Raw genomic sequence first — 23,253 nt, forward strand, 5'->3', positions numbered from 1 at the left:
GAGTAAATGGTATTAGGTGTTCTAGAGGTAGTAAGTGGTATCAGGTGTTCTAGAAAGAATAAGTGGTATCAGGTGTTCTAGGGAGAGCAAGTGGTATCGGCTGTTCTAGAGAGAGTAAGTGGTATCTCTTCATGTATCTATTTCTACATCATCTTACTATCCAGTTGTCACATGTGACTTACGACTAATTGGTTTATTCAACCTTTCTAGAAATATTTGGAAGGTAGTCCGATACATTTTTACCATAAGAAGGAGTCGTTCAATAATTGGTGTCAAGGTGTTACTACATAGAAATCTGTCTTTGTAGAGTTTTCACACCATATTGTGAAGACATATTTAGACTTGTTTTCAGTCATCAAGTAAGAGACAAGACATTGAAAGTGAAGGTCAATATTAGTTCTAAATGTTTGTATATGCTTTAAGCTAACGGGCCTTAAGATTATCTCCTTTAACAGCTTCAACTATTCTCTCGAAAAATTTCACCACAAATAATCCCACATTTTAACTATAACTACGCACAAATTCCTGACCTAAATTAAAATTGTGAACCTAAGTTCCGAATATTTAGAAACTATTGATATTTACATAGCATCTATTTGAGGTGTTTTCCAATAAATTTCTACATTCGAAGTGTTGACCAATTAAACATTAATTTGGTGACTTAAAATTTACACAACAAAATACTTGATTACTGTTCGTAACTTTTTTTTATGAAGTAGTATGCACAGAGAATTTAAACAAAGTATTGCCAAGCAACAAGTATACACACAAAAGAATCAGGTATATGTGAGTGCAGGGGGACCACACCACACACAAACAATTACACAAAATAACCCACAGACACGACACAAAATACAGACAGTGCAAACAACTACATGTAATACAAATATCAGATGAAGTGATTTTTAGAATGTTTACATCTTTTCAGAACCAGGAAAAGAAGGCAATGTGCAACTCCCGAATTTCTATATAGAATTCCTCTGTAGAACCAAGAGAAGAACGCATGTGCAACTCGGGATTTTATATAGAGTTCCTCTGTAGAACTAGGTGAATAAACATAGCCAGAATCAGATAGAAAAAATCTAAAAAAAAACTTGATGTATAGGAAGAATAAACTAGTTTTCCAAGTTGGATCACAATCACAATAATCAATTATGTGACTGAATTTTATAAACAATCGCAGTACATTTCAAAATCTCTCATCCGTAGAACAGATACACACACACACACACACAATGGCTTCAAATGTTATATAAATTTCTATTTAAACATTTATTCCCATGACACGCCCATAATCAACTCTTCGTCATTTAAAAGTTTAACCATAAAATAAATAAAAAAACAATCTACGCTACATTTTGTAAAAACCTTAAACATTCATAAATCACACAGAATAAAGTAATTTTACTCAAATTTTCAATATATTCATTTCTCACGATCTATTTTTAAACTATTAAAACAAGAATGGCCAGATCTTTATCTTATATAATGTATGTTTAAATCCAGAGACGGTTTACAAGGAATTTTGCCAAGGCAGTGGTAGTATATCCTACTCTTACTTCGAATTCCAACTGTGAAGGGTTCTTTTCGTGCCAACGTCCACATGGGACCTCAGTTTTTATTCCCCACTCAAACAGCTAGATGATGTACTTGTCAAGTCCCCTGCTGATATTATTAATACATGTTCAGCACTAAGTTGAAAATGTCAGGTACTACATTTATATCATTAGTGCCTGACATTTTGTCAGGTACATCTAAAAGTGTTATTTCCAGGCCTGAGGAAGCTCTATTTGAAGTATTATAAATAGGGTTTAAGGTCCTACTGTTAAGTATTATAGATATTTACATATTTCAGTAGATATTGATATGAACATATAGTTACTAAACCTTTGTTTGTGTTAAGGATGTACGCTTGAAAACTAAAATCAATTATTCCGATTACTTCAAGTAGAATGAGATAAGGTTAAAAAGATATTATCATAAATGAAATGAATTTTACGGCCCTACTGTTCTGCTCCAACTTATAAAATGAAATGAAATTGGGTTAATGTTCTATTTCTCTGGTCTGACATGGTTAATGAAAACGGGCAATGTATTGAATTCCAACTGTGCAAGTCAATGTGTACATGTACATAGGACCTCGACCTCAGTTTTGTTTTTTGTACCATCCAAAAGACAATACATTGTCCCTTGTCAAATCCTCTTTCCTTGACCACCGAAAAGGGCGACCCTACTCCTTGTCACGTACAACAAGGGAATCGAAACCACGTCAGTTGACTCAATGACAGACTTTATGATACAGCACGCACGTGCTAACCATTCGGCCATCCAACCCCCCATGAGGGATAGGGTTAATTGAGTGTGGTAGATAAATTATATAAGATTCAAGTTGTGTGTTTTAACTGTAGGTGTAACATAAACACAGTTTAAACACAGGATAGTTTTATTTACCTATCTACCTCTACAACATCAAAGGTGAAGAAGCAACCAGGTAACCCTATGATTTCAGGTTAAATTGACCTTCGATCAGGGAGAAATCAAAATGGGATTTAGTTTTTCCTCGACACAAACTAGGTCATTTCGAGAGTAACATGTTACAATTTTATTTCAATAATTCAATAGGGGTCTTTAGCTGCTGGAGGAATCAGCGGGGACCCGGTGAAAACCTACAAGATTGGACAATGGACAGGTGACCCTTCTTTGTGTTACATACAAGCGGGGAATTGAAACCAAGCCAGTTGAATCAATGACAGAACTTATGCGTTAAACCATTCATTCAACTCCCACGATCATATAATCAGGTAACCTATCATCTCAGGTTGAATTGACGAACACGACTGACATATATGTGACTTTATTCCATCTAAAGACTCTGATATCCTTTGGCATTTTTTTCGAATATAAAAAAGCCAGCACCACCTGTAAGTGTGAGGATCAAACATATTGAGAGGGAGACAAACCATATGGTTCAATTTTATTTCAATAATTTGCTTGCACATATAAGTCTTTAGCAGTGGGAGGAAACCCGAGTACCCGGAGAACGAGGTTGGACAGACGATTATTTTAGACAGGATTAAACTGTGACATTAGATATTGCACGAATAATGCACAGGATTGATGGCTTTAAGCGATCAAATGAAATTGAGGGGAATTTTGCCCAGACAGTGGCACTTCGGTCTACTCTTATATCGAATTCCAACTGTCAAGGGATCTTTTACGTGCACGCAAATTTGTACACAGGACCTCGGTTTTTCGTCAGATCCAAACGACTAGACAGCTGTCCTTGTCAGGCAATCCGTCCTGCATCACTGACATGGGCGAACTACGCCTGAAAATCTGGATGAACTTTCTCAGCCAATGCAGGGATCGAACACCCGACAACCAGTCAAGTGAGCCAAGGTCTTACCCACTTAGCCACCGTAGCCCCTCTTTAAGTGATCAATTTAAGTACATTTTACAATGAATTAAGCCCCAAAAATGAGACATTGTAGTAAAATGCACGATCGGGATCAACGACCTTATATGGAACTATTTACACGTACTACATAAATCAACAACAGGTCGTTACGAGATTTAATTGGTTAAAATTCTAGACATCAAAAAACCACAAGGTATGTTTGACTTCCGATTTGTTTAAAATATGAGTAAAAATATGTTGCCACGATTGATTTGATTTTCTCGAGCGTTTAAAATATGTTTGAGAGTAGCCACGGAAACCTGATGTAACACGTAATCCGTCTGATTAAAGGATAAACACAGCTTAACGAGGATTTCGCTTCAAAGACGCAAAACTTTATGTAAACCCGTTTTTCTATCTTCGTCTGGGTAACTTGTTTATTTAGAGAAGAGCTAAAGCAATCTGTTGACTTGATTGTGTGAACTCGTAAAAAACTTTGTTTCATTCTTTTAAAACGGATTTATCTGGAAGATTCTATAAGGTACAATGGTTTTATATAGCGTACTATAAGCGTGGTGGTAAAAAATATTAAATTCATTTCACTCTTTTAAATTAAAGGACTTGATATGTGATTTTTCTACACAAGGAATCCTTTCTAAACTTTGTTTTATTCTTTTAAAACAGATTTATTTGGAAGATTTGGCTCAATAACGCGTGCATTGTTTACATAAGACGTTACAGATTCGAGCAGAATGGCGTCTTTTACTCATTTTAATACCCATTTACACTAAAATAGGAAATAATTTTTACCTACAAACATCTTTATTTATTTTTCTAATACATAAAAGAAATGTTTTAGAATTTAATTTGTCGGGGGAAAAAAGTTAATATTTGTGACTCATTAAGTCGCATCGATGTCATCCTTATCAGTGATTGTCCCGGCCTAGCGAATATTCACTGTGGATCAGTGTGGTACAGTACATGTGGGATGGTTTTATATACTATCGTGTAGTGGCAAAACACAAATATCAATTTACACCTATTCAAAATTTCATTACGCAAAATTTACTCACAAAATTAAATTTTAATATTTGTTGATAAAATATTTCTAGAAAAAGTTAAATTGCAAATAAATCGAAAAAATATGGAAGTGAGAGAAATCTGCCGATGGCTCTGTGTACTGAAATCTCAAGTAACCTTTAATCTTTCTTCCATCTCAAGCAATAATAGATTCAACTTTTTGGTAAGGATAGTGTAAAAATATGTAGCGATATAAAACAGAGAGAGAAATGGGCTTTGAAGTCCACTCGACACAACTTAGGTCATTTCGGGACTAACATATCGTTCAATTTTATTTCAAATATTCTTGCGCGTAGGTGTCCATAGCAGTGGGTGGACAACACACTATAAAGGACAAATTATAACATATTAACCCTTTCAATGCTAGACGTAAATTTTGAGGAAAAAAAGGGGGGTTGGAACTGAAAGCCAAACAGTACTTATGGAAGCTTTTATGAAAAATCTTTTTGTCTGTTGGGATGGGCATGAGGTTGGGCTAAGAGGAAAAAATAGAATTTTGGAAATTTGCATAATAATGTAGTCACGTGACGTCATGGTGGCCATTTTGGTTTTCTCATTTCTCACTAAAGCTAACACGAAAACAAATTTTTCTCCATGAAATACTTATGAGATATTGTCTTTTTCACTGGATTTTGATAAAGATACATGTATATAAAATGAACAAAAATATCAATAGCAGCCATGAACAATGCCACCACGAACACGCGCATCACGTCTCCCGCTACCATGACCACGTGCGGATTGCAATACCTTGTTTTCACTTTCACTTTCATCCCCAAGTCCCATATCATTATCAATATAGTCAGTCAATAGATCTACACGTTCGGGACTCAGGAATTGCCTACGTCTTTTACAATCCAGCAGGCCAGCATTATTATCAACATCAGAATTATTGTCAGAATCTACTGCAGACACAGGGCTATCGTGTTCACATTGGGCTTGTTCATCATGCACGGGAGACATAGTCATAGGCGGAACATCCTGCAACAAATCACACACGACTTCATAATACCAATCACTGTCCTGACTACTATCATTATTAAGTAACTGGAAACGAATTATGTGTATCACCCACCTCGAAATTGTCCACGTGTTGGTCAGCAAGACGTCATTCATGACTTCGTCGAGAGTGCATCATATACGTTGTCACTATGCACTCCGCCATTTTATGGTTTGCCACTTTGAAACGCGTGGAAATATGTTCTAGTGTATAGAAAATACAATAGATGGATGGCACTTGCAGTTACGGTACTAATTTTAGCGAGGGCTTTACTGAGTACACGGTAATACCGGGTACGCGTATTTTAACGACATTTTATAATACCCGGTACTACCGGGTAGACGCAATGAAAGCGTTAAGGTGAACACACTTTATTGAACACTTGATACCACTTGCCAACTACAAACAACATGGTAGGTGACCAAAACTCAACCCTGTGGTAGTATAATTCTGTAGCTTCTGAAATCCAAGTCCAAACCAACCTTCCATATCTTAAAAATAAAATTAAAATCTTACCACTTTTTTCTGCCGCTCCACCTTTCACAATACGACCAATAATAACAGAATCACCTTCGTTTTTAACAGTAGCTCCCTGAAACATATCAAATCAACCATTTATTATCAAATGTTTAAATTTACTATTTCAATAGATTGTTAAGTTCTTGCAGACTACACGATTGTGAAAGTTGCATCTCGAAAAAGAATATCAGCTCCATAAATGGTTCACCATTCTGCATCCAGTACAGACAACATACATGTATACCCAATGTACCTGTACAATAGAATATATTCAGCTTATTCCAGCTCCACCTACTGTATGAGTTTCACTGAAATCATATTAATCTGACTGAGTCCAAGCTAGGCGGTTACATGTACATGTATCTACTTTTGATATCTGATTTTGTTTTCATCATTAAATAATCAATTTGGGTAGCATGGATTGATTGGGTCATTATGTACATGTATTATAGCAGGTCTGAGAATAAATAGATGGTTATGAAAAATGGGCGGACTCTGACTCATAAAATTTTGTCAATAAAATCCAAACACTGGGGGAAGATAGGCTAATACATAGGCTAATATATGAGAGAGAGAGAAAGAGAGAGAGAGAGAGAGAGAGTTAGTTTAATGTCCACTCAACACAAACCAGGTCATTTTGGGACTAACATATGATTCAATTTTACTTCAATAATTCGCTTGCGCGTAAGAGTCTTTAGCAGTGGAGGAAAGCGGACAGCCGGAGGAAACCCACGAGGTTAGACTGGCGACCCTACTCCTTGGGGCTTTGAACCATTTGACAACCCAACCCACTTGTAGTTAAATATTAATCTCCATCCTACATGGATGACATTAGTTGGACAGTTCGTCGGATTATATTGGAATAGATTTGACAGTTCGTGGATGTCGTTTAAAAGGCAGGATGGTATGAGAATAGATTTTGTGGGTGCTGTAGGAAATGTCAGGTTGTATGAGAATAGATTTTGTGACATTGATAAATGACTGACATATAGCTATGACAAATCGTTTTATACACAACGACAAAAAGTGTAGCTACAGAGATTTGGGTCATTAAAATGAAATGAAATAAGGCTTAAAGCATACTGTTCTACTCCCACTGGGCTAATGAAGATGGGCATACGCCATACAATGTGCTATGAGAGAAATTTTGCCAGGCAGCGGCACTATGGCCTACTCTTATATCAAATTCCAACTGCCAGAGGATCTTTTAGATCTGCCAGAGGATCTTTTACGTGAAGGTCAATAATACAAGGGACCTTGGTTTTTCATCCCATCTGAATGACTAGACAGCTTTCCTTGTCAGGCCCTGCATCATTGACAAGGGGAAACCATGTCGGGAAATCCTGATGAACTTTCTCGGCCAATGCAGGGACCGAACTCGCGACCCCCAGACTAGCGAGCCAGCATCTTACTCACTTAGACAAGATGGCTCCGGGGTCTCAAAGGACGTCAGTGATAATGCCAGTCAAGGAAATGACGAGGTTCACTAATCTATGGTATTATATACAACTACAAGACAGGGGGACATGGAATGCTCACTCTTTATTGAACATCTGATATCACTTCCTATTTAGCTATCAGTAGTGATCAATAAGGTGCATGAGGCATGATATACTCAATATTCTTTTTAGAACACATGATGCCACTTGTCAAATATTTCCCATTGTTTTTATTATTGTATTCAGTTAGGTATTATATTGTTGGTGAGAGAAGTCACATATTATATTGTAGGTGAGAGAAGTCACATATTATATTGTGTATCATATTGTAGGTAAGAGAAGTCACATAGGTAAGAGAAGTCACATATTATATTGTAGGTGAGAGAAGTCACATATTATATTGTAGGTGAAAGAAGTCACATATTATATTGTAGGTAAGAGAAGTCACATAGGTAAGAGAAGTCACATATTATATTGTAGGTGAGAGAAGTCACATATTATATTGTAGGTGAAAGAAGTCACATATTATATTGTAGGTAAGAGAAGTCACATAGGTAAGAGAAGTCACATATTATATTGTAGGTGAGAGAAGTTACATATTATATTGTTGGTGAGAGAAGTCACATATTATATTGTAGGTGAGAGAAGTCACATATTATATTGTTGGTGAGAGAAGTCACATATCATATTGTAGGTGAGAGAAGTCACATATCATATTGTAGGTGAGAGAAGTTACATATTATATTGTTGGTGAGAGAAGTCACATATCATATTGTAGGTGAGAGAAGTTACATATTATATTGTTGGTGAGAGAAGTCACATATTATATTGTTGGTGAGAGAAGTCACATATCATATTTTAGGTGAGAGAAGTTACATATTATATTGTTGGTGAGAGAAGTCACATATTATATTGTAGGTGAGAGAAGTCACATATTATATTGTTGGTGAGAGAAGTCACATATTATATTGTTGGTGAGAGAGAGAAGTCACATATTATATTGTTGGTGAGAGAAGTCACATGTTATATTGTTGGTGAGAGAAGTCACATATTATATTGTGTATCATATTGTTGGTGAGAGAAGTCACATATTATATTGTTGGTGAGAGAAGTCACATGTTATATTGTTGGTGAGAGAAGTCACATATTATATTGTGTATCATATTGTTGGTGAGAGAAGTCACATATTATATTGTTGGTTAGAGAAGTCACATATTATATTGTGTATTATATTTTAGGTAAGAGAGGGCACCTGTTTAGTTATATTTATATATAGGAGAGAAGACAGGTGTTATATATTATCTGATATCAGTAGTTAACTATGTAAAGAATGTTTCTACATTTAATTAATTAACCTCCTTATCTATCACACTCAACATTTTTAAACCCAGTTAACTCGTCATCATCTATTTCACTAGTTAGACATTTTAAACAGGTTATCAGCCATTTTATCATCACTTGTTACAATACAAAAAAAACAAAAGACTTGACAGTTCTGTTTACGTCCAAATATAGTTTGCTTAAAGTGACATTATGGGAGATTAGATAAAGAGCTGACAGTTCTCGCTATAATAGTTAAAACATAGATAATGAAAATGGAATATGTTGAAAATTTCAGTTAAATTAATTCACTCTGAGCTGCATTGGGGATACAATTACAGTGTAGCCTCCACTGTCATTGCTACCGTTGTTACGATAATAAACAAAGTCTTGATTATCCATTTTTTACAGTAAATCATCAACCGAAAAACATATTTGACAGTTGATTAAGGTCTTGGTACATGTAAGTTAATTAATGTCTAATAAATAATTTAGATAACATTTAAGGCCTAAAGAAAGACCTGCATGCAGTAGGAAGATTTAGTTCTTGCATAATGTATGTTTAAGGTATTTTAAGGTACAATTCGTCTTTTATTCAGCACAATGATCAATAGGTCAGGTAGTGCCCGATATTTTGTCAGGTACATGTACACCCAATATCAATATCTCCATGTCTGCAAGTTTATAACAGGTTGAATTTAAACATCAGAATTCTCACGCCATAGTTTCACCAAGACAGACATTAACCCGACCCTAACCCTGTCTCCATGATGAATCATACAAGATAATACCGGTACATTATAATGAATTAAAGTCCATACAAAACTTTAACCATTGTCTAAATATTGGAACAAATACAACGATAAGGGCAGACTAAATGTGTAACTATGACAACAATGTCGTCAGCCAGACACTGATTTTAACCATTTGGACAAATTGTAATTTATTTTAACAACACCATTTATGTTAAACAGAGTGCGACAGTTCGTCTATATTTGGTAAATGCACACATCACTTGACAGAATGGCGCAGTGATGTGGTTAACAAGTGCAAACGGTTCACTCACCATCATAACAGTGCACTATTTAAACAAACAAAAAACAAATTCAGTTTAAATACTTTCAACTCTAATTAAATTTAAACAAGTTTTAAAGAGGCGTTGAAGTTATATCTTTTCTAGGAATGTGCATAGATCTAATCATTCTGTCCTTTCTTTATGAGGTCTTGTCAGGTTTTTCGAGTGTGGTTTCCCCTTGTCAGTTGTTAAGGATGGAGGGCTAATGAAGATGGGCATGCAGTTGTCCCATCACACGACTGGCCACTGTTAGTTGCCAGGCTGGTCATCCTCCACCACTGACATGGTGGGCCGGAGATATACTAAACAATGCCCAACGTCTTTGATCTTTATTGAATTCTAAAAACAAAGCCAAACGTCCTTGACACAGGTAATTTTTAAGACTGGTTTCCAAATTGTCAAGATATAATATTGAACACAACGTTCTCTTGTATTGCATACAACTTAGATATCTACATTGTATGACATACCGCAGAGAGTCAGAGTTTTATTGAGACTGGAAAACTTTAATTGACATGTCAGTTTGTTGAAATTTATTCCACAGGCCACATTTAAACCCTTTGCAGGCCGGATCTGGCCCACGGACCACATGTTTTTGAGAGAGAGAGAGAGAGATGTGGTTTAACATCCACTCTACACAAACTAGGTCATTTTGGGACTAATACATGCTTCAATTTTATCTTATAAATTCGCTTATGCGTAGGGGTTTTTAGCAGTAGGAGGAAACCGGAGGACCCAGAGAAAACCCTTGAGGCTGGACAGGCGGCCCTACTTCTTGTCTCACATGTTTGAACGCCTGCCTTAGACTATCAACACATCAAATGGACCCACGCTACAGTAACAACCCAACTTATCAAATAAAGACACTGGTAAAAGAACCATAAAACATCAACTTGACCTGTCAACAATGTAGAGGTAATGTCAATATACATACCTGTACATACCTGTACAGGTAGAAACAAAGGAAAAGACATAATTAATTTTGTGTGAAATATGATAACAAACAAAGTAAATGGACTTTTGACAATTTCCTTGTCGGAGGACTGAATTACCAGGAAAGGCAATAAATGCATCACTGGAATTTTGTTAAAAATATGGACGACCGCAAAATGTCATTAGGACTACATGTACATGTAGCTACGTGTAACAGATCAAAAGGTAATTTAATTGTTGTGTACAGCGTGTAGTGGATGCTTATGGCTGCCCCCCAGATCCATTCACCTGAATTGATATTAATTCTTTAAATGACATCGAGAAGCACGGTTAACTATTCATAACAAAACACAACACAAGGTTAGTTTAGGTACTGCTAATTATGTTAATGGTTTCTTTCGGTTTTTGTAATTAAGTTGGTGTAAGCTAAAATATGTATAAATAGGCTGACTAGATGGATATTTATCATTAACTTGAAAACGTGACCTGTATGTGTTACGAAACGTGGTTATTAAATAATAGAGAAGTGGTTACATCCATATATACCGTGTGTTGTGTTTTGTCATGAATGAATTGGTATTTGTTTGTTGTTTATTTCTTGTAATGTATGTGTAGTTAGTGTATCTCTGGTGCACATGTTTGTATTATGATGTTTGTGTATGGAGCAGTCTTCCTGCAATTACTATTATAAATATACAGTGGAAGAGAGAATGAACTACAATGTACATGTACAAGTAGAGTTTACAATGAAATGAGGTTTAACATTGCTACTGTTCTGCTCCAACTAGTTTAATAAAGACGGGCATACGCCATACAGTGTGCAATGAGGGAAATTTTGCTTGAGCAGTGTCACTATGGCCTACTCTTATATCAAATTCTAACTGCCAAGTGATCTTTATGTGCACGCTAATGCGTACATGTCAAAATTTTATTTAAATATTTTGCTTGAGTGTGGGGCTCTTCAGCTGTGGGAGGAAACCGAAAGACCAGCAGAAAAACCCACTAGGTTGGACACGTACAAGCGGGGAATCGAAACCACGCCACTTGACTCAATTTCAGACCTTATGATCTAAAGTGCACAGGTTAAACCATTCGACCACCCAATTCTCCACCTATGTACAAATACTTACCAAAGGTTCGTTAGATTTCTCTAGACGGATTATCTTCACGCTGTCCTCGCCATATTGAAGTAACGGATAATCCAACGCATCCTCTCGTAAGACATCCTCCGTGATTGGGTCGGCCTGGAAACCTGCGATTTCATCATGGGCATGTAATAATCCCTGTAAATAAATAAACAGGTTTATTTTTAAAATGTGGTCAAATAATATTCCTGCTATATCAAGGCAATCTAAAAAATAGGTTTCCAGGAGATCTTTAATGACACACAAAGGATCACACGGCATCAAAAAATAGGACAAAATTAAAAGATGTGCTACGGCCTAAACTTTATTTTGATTTCAGGGACCACAATTTTGTCATTCCATTGGACAAAATCGAAGAGAGAGAGAGAGAGAGAGAGGGAGAGAGAGAGAGAGAGAGAGAGAGATGGGGTTTAACGTCCACTCCACACAAACTAGGTAATTTTGGGACTAACATATTGTTCAATTTTATTTCAATAATCAACTTGTACGTAGGTGTCTAGCAGTGGGAGAAAATTGGAGGACCTTGAGAAAACCCACAAGGTTGGACAGGCGACACTACTCCTTGTCAAGTACAACTAGGGAATTGATGACAAACCTTACATGTATGATACAGCGCGCATGTGCTAACCATTCAGCCATCCAACCCCCCTCGTTCCAATCGGATGGGGGATCACGTGGCTAAGTGGGTAGACGCTAGCTCGCTAGCCTGGAGGTCGGGTGTTCGATCCCTGCATTGGCCGAGAAAGTTCATCCAGATTTTCCGGCGTGGTTCTCCCTTGTCAGTGATGCAGGACGGAGGGGCTCACAAGGAAAGCTGTCTAGTCGTTCGGATAGGACGAAAAACCGAGGTCCCGTGTACACATTGGCGTGCCCGTAAAAGATCCCTTGGCAGTTGGAATTCGATATAAGAGTAGGCCGTAGTGCCGCTGTCCGGGCAAAATTTCCCCCATAGCACACTGTATGGCGTATGCCCGTCTTCATTAGCCCAGGTTAGGAGCAGAACAGTAGGACGTTAAACTCCATTTCATTTCATTTCATTTCCAATCGGATGATACGAAGAAGTAGATGGCATCTGGTTTTGACATCTTAATTCCAAGATAATTTAAACATCTCCGGTATTCTACAGGATCAATGTCTATATAATTTCCAGTTCATATATCCACGGGGAGTTTTAATAGAGATTTAACAAACCTCATCACTTCCTGACAGCTGAGGGGACCTGGTAGGGAGACAGCAATATGAAAATCAATATTCCATCAAATTCATGAAAGAATTAATCTTATTTTTAGAATATGTACATGTACAGTATACACTGTAACCTGAGTATCATTTAATCTTGTGTATCTGGCACTAATTTCTTTCACATTCATTTATTATCAAACCTTTGTTTAAAAATTAATTATCAAAATTAATCAGTCAGCTTTAAACTGGACACAAGTACAAATTAAAAGATTTTTGGTGATTTTAAACAGTTTTTACGAATTTTTAAACAAAGATTTGATATTAAACGAATGTGAAAGAAATTAGTGCTAGATATACTGTGAATCGAGAGAGACAAATTGAGTTTAATGTCCACTCTACAAAAACCAGGTCATTTTGGGGTCTAACAGTAACATGGTTCAGTTTTTGTTCAATAATTCGCTTGCACGTAGGTGTCTTGAAAGAGAGAGAAATGGGGTTTAACATCCACGACACAAACTTGGTTATTTCGGGACTAACATGGTTCAATTTTATTTCACTAATTTGCTTAGGAGTCTTTAACTGTTGGAGGAAACCGGAGGACCCGGAGAAAACCCACGAGGTTGGACAGGCGACCCTACTCCTTGTCACGTACAACAGGGGATTCGAAACCACGCCAGTTGACTCAATGACAGGCCTAATGATACAGCGCACACATGCTAACCATTCGGCCATCCAACCCCCCTAGGAGGCTTGAAGCAGTCGAAAGAAATCAGAGGATCCACAGAAAACCCACAAAGGTAGGCAGGCGACTCTACTCCTTGTCATCTATAATAGATGTCAAAAGAATATACATGTAAAGTTATCTAATAAAAGAATTATTTAGTTGGCACATATATGTAATATTACACCATTTTGAGACTCATTTTAAAATTTTCCTTTGTAGAAACCTTTGTTGTTTGGAGCTTAAGGATGAAAAGTTTTAATAAAGGTTTACTTTGGCAATCAAAACAATTTCAGAAATATAAAAATAAAGCTCCACCGGAAAAATAATCAATATACGACAACGAGCGGAAATAAAAATGGGAAAAACTTTCCAAAAACAAAACAAAACTGTGTTATAAATAGACTGTTACTATGGTGATGGGGCTGCTATCTAGTGTCCGAGACAAAGTCTTGGATTAACAGAGTTTGAGAAGGATAATCTATAATCCCTTTGACTGACCAGAGAGTGGACTGAGAGAATGTGCAACTGGTCGAGAAGGATTGAGATATTTTTATTGTGCTCACGAAATCTTGGCCACACGTGTTGACAGAGGGACGGCATATACTTTAATCAAATAAACCAAATTCTCCCCTTTTGTTCAGAGAAATAAAATGAAATGGTAGAGAGAGAGAGAAATGGGGTTTAACGTCCACTTGACGCAGACTAGGTCATTTCGGAACTAACATATGGTTTAATTTTATTTCAATAATTCACTTGCGCGTAGGGGTCTTTAGCAGTGGAAGGAAACCGGAGGACCTGGAGAAAACCCACGAGGTTGGACAGGCAACCCTACTCCTTGTCACGTACAAGCGGGGAATCGAAACCACGCCAGTTGAGTCAATGGCAGACCTTATGATACAACGAGCGCACACTAACCATTTGGCCATCCACCCCCAGGCAAAAATAAACCAGTTTAAAAAGAAAGCTCACTACAAGTTTTCGAGCAAACTTTTGTTAAAAGCTGTCTTATTTTACATTTTGAACTTCTTCCATACATACATGTCATATCAATAGTTGAAACAAACAATAACATTATCTGTTATAGTTTAGCTATGGGTTATAAAGTTGACAAACACCAGAGACTGGCTGCATATCTAGATGTTTGTTGATATAAGACAAGAGTTTGTGACTGGTTGTTCAAGATAAAAACCAGATGACCACTACAATATACATGCTGATGTTTCTAGATATGTTTGTGACTGGTTGTTCATGATAAAATAAATAAACCGATTATATAAAGTAGAGCTGTTTCTTTAACCTTCCTGTAATCACAGTAAATACAAAACTTATCTACAGTACACAAATAACTTTTCCTAAAAGATTAGGTTAATTTTGCCTGGAGAGAGAGAGAGAGAGAGAGAGAGAGAGAAATGGGGTTTAACGTCCACTCGACACAAACTAAGTCATTTCAGGACTAACCCATGGTTTAATTTTATTTCAATAATTTGCTTGCACGTCAGGGTCTTTAGCAGTGGGAGGAAACCGGAGGACCCACAGAAAACCCATGAGGTTGGTAAAAGGACACAAACTAAGTCATTTCAGCACTAACACATGGTTCAATTTTATTTCAATTATTCGCTTGCACATTAGGGGTCTTTAGCAGTGGGAAGAAACCGGAGGACCCACAGAAAACCCACAAGGTTGGAAAAAGGAAGCCAATTTTGTCTGGACAGCATCATTGTGGTCTACTGTTATTCTGAATTCCAACTGTCCAGAGTTGTTTTACGTGAATGTCAATATGTACACGGGACCTCAGTAAACATTGTTCCGTGCCAGCACCTCCGTCCTATATAACTGACAAGTGGAAACTACCCTCCGAAAATCCTGAATAATTTTCTCTGTCAACACGGAGAGAGAACCAGAGCCTCACTCATTTATTCAGTACAATGTATGGAAACTTCCCACAAATGAAGTGGTATAAGGCACTCCATTTGACTCAACTGTACCACTGTGATCTATTTTTGTCAGCGATGTCAAGGTCACTACTCTGACAGTACATGTAAATCACTGAAAATGAATAGGATTCTTTGTCTCCTTAACATAAACAATGTGTATCAATGTAAAGAGGAGGCAGAAAAGGTAACAAATGAAATGAAATGAAATGGGGTTTAACGTCCTACTGTTCTGCTCCTAACCTGGGCTAATGAAGATGGGCATACGCCATACAGTGTGCTATGAGGGAAATTTTGCCCGGACAGCGGCACTACAGCCTACTCTTATATCGAATTCCAACTGCCAAGGGATCTTTTACGTGCACGCAAATGTGTACACGGGACCTTGGTTTTTCGTCCCATCCGAACGACTAGACAGCTTTCCTTGTCAGCCCCTCCGTCATGCATCACTGACAAGGGAGAACCACGCAGGAAAATCTGGATGAACTTTCTCGGCCAATGCAGGGATCGAACACCCAACCTCCAGGCTAGGAAAAGGTAACAACAATATACAACCACATTTGAATGTGGGCCTATATACATGCATGTGAGAGAGAAAGAGATGGGATTTACATGTAAGGTCCACTGACACAAGACACAAACTTGGTCAAATGGTTTTCAATTTTATTTCAATAATTTGCTTGTGCGTAGGGGTCTTTAGGACTGGGAGGAAAACAAAGAACCTGGAGATATCCCACAAGGTTGGACAGGCGACCCTACTCCTTGTCATGTACAACTGGGAAATCAAAACCACGGGAGTTGACTCAATGACAAACCTTATGATACAGCGTGCATGCGCTAACCATTCCGCCATCCAACCCCCACCTAATTTGAATGTGGGCGCATACACAAGTAAGAATAGCAATATCTAACATTAAGTCTGACAAAATTACGACCATTTGACTCCCCACTGACGATATTCTTATTCTAAGGAAATTTTTTTTTTTTTTTATGAAATAAATTGTATTCACATCACGTTAGTAAATCGTTATATTTACCTCACGCTAGTAAATTATTGTATTCACATCACGTCAGTAAATTATTTTCTTATAAAAACAATTCTGGTACGAGACAGGCTAAAATCAATATGAATTAACTAATTTGTCATACCGGTTCACTAAAACTAACGAGAAGTGACACATCCTTGGGTTTTTGTTTTATCAAATCAACATCAGAATTCCCCAGGTTAAACAAAACTGATCAACTATAAACAATATGAAAATACCACAGAAACCAACCTATGTTAAGTTACAATGTACATGTATATAGATTTTAATGTCCGCTTGTTTGACACTTTCCTGTAACTGTTACAATTCACATTTGACAATTTTTGTTCATATTCCAAAACTAGGGCAATCTGATTAGAACACAGATCCTATTTTGTTTCGTTTTTTTATAGTTCAAAATTTCATTTTACTTGTCTTTACTACACTAGGATCTGGAAGAATTGTTATATAACCTGCGTTCTGGATGGCACGAGGGATTAGCCAATGAAATCATCTGTTACGGCAACTTCTTGGCGCGCAATGTATGGAACTGTGGGTGAACCACTAGAAACGTCAACGCTGATTAATTAATCAATGTCTGATGTCATAGGGTCAAAAGTCGTTTGTACGACCTCTGACACGACCTTTTACTAGAACCGGTGAGATCTTCATGTAGTGTAGGCCATCGAAAGTATAAAAACGCAAGGAAATATAGATTTGTATTTTAATCAGATAAAAACTAAGGCAGAGATTGATTCTCACAGTAGACGTTCCATGCCTGAAATCAACGGTTTTAGATATACCTGACAAAATGTCCTGGGCCTTTATTCACAAAAACTTAAACTAAAATACAATCAAAATTTTAAGAAATACTGCAATTCGATTGGCTGACAAGTTAAATCAATTTGCATATATCCAATGAAGTTGCAGTATTTCTTAAAATTTCGGTTGTAACTTAGTTTAAGTTTTCGTGAATAAGGGTCCAGCACTAATGAAATAGTACCTGACATTTTCAACTTGTATTAATAATATCAATTAATAAGACAAATTAGTGCCGGACAAAATGACAGCCACCAGAGGTTTTGTGCCAGACAAAGCCTGAATCTGTGTTTGACATTGTCTGTGACAGGTGCCTTATTTCAAGGCTTTGGTTCAAATTTGAGAAAACAATTTAGCTCATAATCTAGAACCATTCCCATAGTTCTCTGTTCGCAGAATGTAAATTGTTTATATTAGAGATTTGTATCGAATAAGAAAACCTAGAAAAATGTAACCAAGCGGTACTAATAACTGGTAAACGATGGATTCTGTCCTGACTATTGGTTCAGACAATTTATTAACGTCACCTATCGCTGTTTAACCGGGCGTGAGACATCCTATTTGTCCAATCAAATAATCAATATTTGGGTCATGTGATGAGAATGGTATTCTATCAGGTTTACAGAAAGAGAAAGCCATTCGTCAATAAAATCCAAACACTGTCAAGATCCGACAACATTTAATATATAAATACTTTCATTAGTTAAAACTACATCATAATGAGACAAACTGTCTCGTAAAATGAAATGGGGGAAGAGAGAGAGAGAGAAATGGGGTTTAACGTCCACTCGACACAAACTAGGTCATTTCGGGACTAACATATGGTTTAATTTTATTTCAATAATTCGCTTGCGCGTAGGGGTCTTTAGCAGTGGGAGGAAACCGGAGGACCCGGAGAAAACCCACGAGGTTGGACAGGCAACCCTACTCCTTGTCACGTACAACCGGGTATTCAAAACCACGCCAGTTGACTCAATGACAGGCTGTATGATACAGCACGCACATGCTAACCATTCGGTCACCCAACCCCCCGAAATGGGGGAAGGTACATGTAGCTAATAGTGAGAGAGAAAGAGAAATGGGGTTTAACGTCCACTCAACACAAACCAGGTCATTTTGGGACTAACATATGATTGATTCAATTTTATTTCAATAATTTGATTGTGCAAAGGGGTCTTTAGCAGTGGGAGGAAACCAGAGGACCAAGATAAAACCTACAAGGTTGGAAGTTCAAATAGCTATCAACATGCTGACGATAGTTGCAGTAATTTGGTTGCGTGTAATTTGATTTGTGGGAAGTGCAGAACGGAAGGCCTGACAAGGACAGCTGTCTAGTCCTTCGGATGAGACGAAAAACCGAGGTCCCGTGTATATATTGGAATGCACGTAAAAGATCCCCTGGCAGTTGGAATTCGATATAAGAGTAGGCGATAGTGCCGCTGCCCGGGCAAAATTTCCCTCATAGCACACTGTATGGCGTATGCCCGTCTTCATTAGCCCAGTATAGGAGCAGAACAGTAGGACGTTAAACTCCATTTCATTTCATTTCATTTGTGGAAAGTTCAAACAGCTTTCAAAATGGAATATGGAAGTTAACGACGCATGAGAGTTAATATGGTGTTACAATACAATTAGCCAATAATAACAAGATGCTGGGAGAAGAAAATGAGAAAATTATTCCACTATATTAGTTTACGTCTGCTACAGGTCAATAAAATTAACAAGGCTCTGATTGAGTTATAACTTTCTTCATTTAATTACATTCTATATATGGTATTGTTGTTTCTATCACGGTCATGACTTAAACGCACTTCACTTATTTATTCAATACATGGTATGCTAGATTTTATTGACCTAAACTTAAACATACAAACTAGAAAATTTCAGGCCTAACATGGTACAATTGTATTTAATAATTCACTTGCAGCCGTCAATGCAATCTGTTTCACAGAGTATTACGAAAATCTTCTAATATCTCTGTAAAAGATGACTGCCTTTAACACATGACGTCATATCACGCGGCGTCAATCATTGGCTCAATGGCGTGTGCATTGTTTACATAAGACGTTACTGCTTCGGGCAAAATGTTGCCTTTTAGTCATTTTAATACCCATTTACACTAAAATAGGAAATAATTTTTACCTACAAATACTTCAAACGTCTTTATTTATTTTTCTAATACTTAAAAAACATGTTTTAGAATTTAATTTGTCGGAGGAACTCAGGAACAAACATCGATACTCACAGAGGTACATGTAAATTTGGCCGTCGCTGAAACTCGCTATTGGAATAAAAATTCTTTTGACTCAAATCTCCGATATAAATTCTATAAAGGTGTACCACTGATTACTGCCTACCTTTAAATATTTACATACAGAACAGTATTTATCTAGCCTAAAATATACTTATCTATTTTTATTTTTATTTTTAACTCAAAAGTAAACATAAAGGTACAATATGGGCTTTAGAAAGTAGAAGAGATTTGATTATAGGCTGTTAATAGAATCACTGTATATGTGTATTCAACAGGAAATAAAGTTAAAACCCATGTAGTTTCCACTGACATCGTTTTTTTTTTTAAGATCCAGCTAGGAGATTTATTACTACATTATCTTTGTCCTTTCTCTGTAATTTAATTTATTAACCTATTATCTCAAACCTACATGTGATAATCTTATCTTATGTGTGGATATACATCTTTCTTATCCCCATTTTCCTTTTTTTTATGGAAGTAATGTCTTAAATTATTGATTGGGAAAATGTAAGGAGGTTTAACTTCTAATGTCCTACTTTCCTGCTCCGACAGGCTAATGAAGATGGGATGAAATGGGTTTAATGTCTTACTGTTCGGCTCCGACTGGGCTAACGAAGATGGGATGAAATGGGGTTTATTGTCCTACTATTCTGCTTCGACTGGGCTAACGAAGATGGGATGAAATGGGGTTTAATGTCCTACTATTCTGCTTCGACTGGGCTAACGAAGATGTGAAATCTTAAAACAGTGTGCTATGATGGAACTTTTGCCAAAACAACAGCGCTACGGCCTACTCATATCAAATTCCAAATACCACGGGTTCTTTTACATACACAGGACCTTGTTTTCCATCCCCTTCGAACGACTATGCACATTGTCCCTTGCTAGGCCCTCTGACCTGCACCACTGACAAGGGGTTAACCACGCTGGAAAATCATTATGAACTTTCTCAAGGCAAGGATCGACTACAGGACGTCCATTTTAGAGAGCCAATATGTTTATCAAAATGTCTGCAATTCATGATGAAGAATAGTCTGGTAAAACAAAAAACATTTGTGTCTAAAAAAGAAATATACAGAATACAAGAAAATCATGTCCCAATGAGCTGGCCGGATTCAAATATTTGTTAGCTACAGGCCAAACACATCAGCTGCCCCAAAAATTTATAGAAATATTGGCATGCTCCAGTCTCCAATATAAATATTTCTTTTGCAATGGCCAAATGTCAACAAATATTACAATGTAAGAAATGATTTTGAATATATTATAAAACGAAATACTCTCAGTACTGTGCAACAATCTGATTAAAACACAGATCCATTTTCGTTTTTTATATAGTTCAAAATTTCATTTTACTTGTCTTTACTATATAACCTGTGTTCTGGATGATGATAGGGATTAGCCAATGAAACGGGCTGTTACCACGAGGTGCATGAACTTTGGGTAAACTACTAGAAAAGTAAATGTTGATTGATTAATCAATGTCTGACGTCATAAGGTCCATAACTGCTTGAAATGACCCCTGACACAACCTTCCACTACAACTGGTCAGATCTTCATGTACATGTAGTGTAGGCCATCGAAAGTATAAAATAACAAAACGAAAAATAGATTTGTATTTGAATCAGATTGGCAGTGCCATTAATTAGTTGCAGTGGGCTCTAGGATGAATCCTATTGGTAAAACCGACCTTATCAATGAGAGGATATTTGAGGGGATATTTTATCTGGTATTTCAGATGATGAGAAATACGATAATATCTGTATCTATTGTCAAGAAGTAATAGAGACAGAATTGATTTCCATCATACATGTTGCTCCCGGCAACGACTTGAATTTCAATAGAATTCTTCGACATTTGTCTCAAACATCTTGCAACCACAGAAATATGTGTAGAGCCATCAATAATCCTAACTTGAGTAACCAAGTCACATCAACACATTAAATAAAATCATTTCAGAGAGAGAGAGAGAGAGAGAGAGAGAGAGGGTTTATCATCCACTCAACACAAACTAGGTCATTTCGGGGCAAACAAGTGGTTAAATTTTATTTCAATAATTTCAATAATCCACTGGACACTAACTAGGTCATTTTGGGACTAACAAATGGTTCAATTTATTTCAATAATTTGCTTGCATATCGGGGTCTTTAGCAGTGTGAGGAAACCAGAGGACCTGGAGAAAACCCACAAGGTTGGACAGACGACCCTACTCCTTGCCATGTACAACCAGGGAATCGAAACCACACCAGTTGACAATATTTTTAAGAGACTTACCTTAATATTAGGTTTATTAAGTATGGTTAATAATTCCACGACATATGGCTCCCTCGTGTCGCCACACAGCGTAAAAACATCATTAACGTTATCTTGACTGTGACCAGACACCGCATAGAGTGGTGGACTCCGTGACGACACTTCAACAACTTTATTGTGTATTACGACAGCCTGTTGAAACTGACTATTGTGAAATAATGTGCGTAAGAACGTAATGTCATCTTTATTTTCCACCGTGTTTATTCGACTTCTGATGTGATTCAACGACGAAAATAATTCTTCAATACCTGAAATATTCAATTAGCCAATAAAATAAAAGGATGTCATGGTCGTCATATTGCATGCACAATAGTGAATTCAATTTTAAAGATGCATTATGTAAGATTTAGATAAAGAGAGAGAGAGAGAAATGAGGTTTAACGTAAACTCGCCACAAACTAGGTCATTTCGTGACTAACACATGGTTTAATTTTATTTCAATAATTCGCTTGCGCGTAGGAGTCTTTAGCAGTGGGAGGAAACCGGAAGACCCAAAGAAAACCCACAAGGTTGGACAGGCAACCCTACTCCTTGTCACGTACAACCGGGGATTCGAAACCACGCCAGTTGACTCAATAACAGGCCTTATGATACAGCACGCACGCGCTAACCATTCGGCAATCCAACCCCCCAGATCTAGATATAGAGTTGGCCTTTGCTATGATAGTTCAAAAATAGATAATGAAAAATAAATATATTGAAACGTTCAGTCAAAATACATTATTCTGAAACTTTGGAAACATAGTCTTGATTGTTAAGTATCATTGTTACGGAAATTAAAGTCTTGATTATCCATTTAAACTTTAAAATCATTATACATGTACATGTATGGCGAAAGAGTTTTATTCATTGGCATGATGTACATGTAATACCACAAACATTCAAATAAATAAAATGGATATTACTCGTGCAAAATGTTTTTCATATTTAGATTGATTATCTGAATCACAGAACATGTAGTACGTGCTCAGCTTCCTTATCTTGTGACTGACTCCCTAATTATGTGCTCAGGTCCCTAATTTTGTGCCCAGGTCCCTTCTCTTGTGCCCTGGTCCCTAATCCTGTGACTACACCCCTGATCTTGTGACTAGCTCACC

At 37.0% G+C, this 23,253-nt stretch overlaps 1 protein-coding gene across 5 annotated transcripts in view; it reads right to left on the reverse strand.

Moving 5' to 3' along the window:
- LOC126821017 (protein PALS1) overlaps positions 1–23,253 on the reverse strand; it is an 86,490-nt gene that overhangs the window by 12,548 nt on the left and 50,689 nt on the right. For all 5 annotated transcript variants that reach the window (XM_056101137.1, XM_056101142.1, XM_056101139.1 and 2 more), the window contains 3 exons: positions 22,118–22,404; positions 11,894–12,046; positions 5,994–6,069 (listed from right to left, as the gene is read on the reverse strand). In XM_056101137.1, coding sequence (XP_055957112.1) covers positions 5,994–6,069; positions 11,894–12,046; positions 22,118–22,404 — 516 coding nt within the window. The remainder of the gene's footprint in view (positions 1–5,993; positions 6,070–11,893; positions 12,047–22,117; positions 22,405–23,253) is intronic.

This window comes from Patella vulgata, chromosome 5 (genome assembly GCF_932274485.2).
Source record: "Patella vulgata chromosome 5, xgPatVulg1.2, whole genome shotgun sequence".
Taxonomy (NCBI): Eukaryota; Metazoa; Mollusca; class Gastropoda; family Patellidae; genus Patella; species Patella vulgata.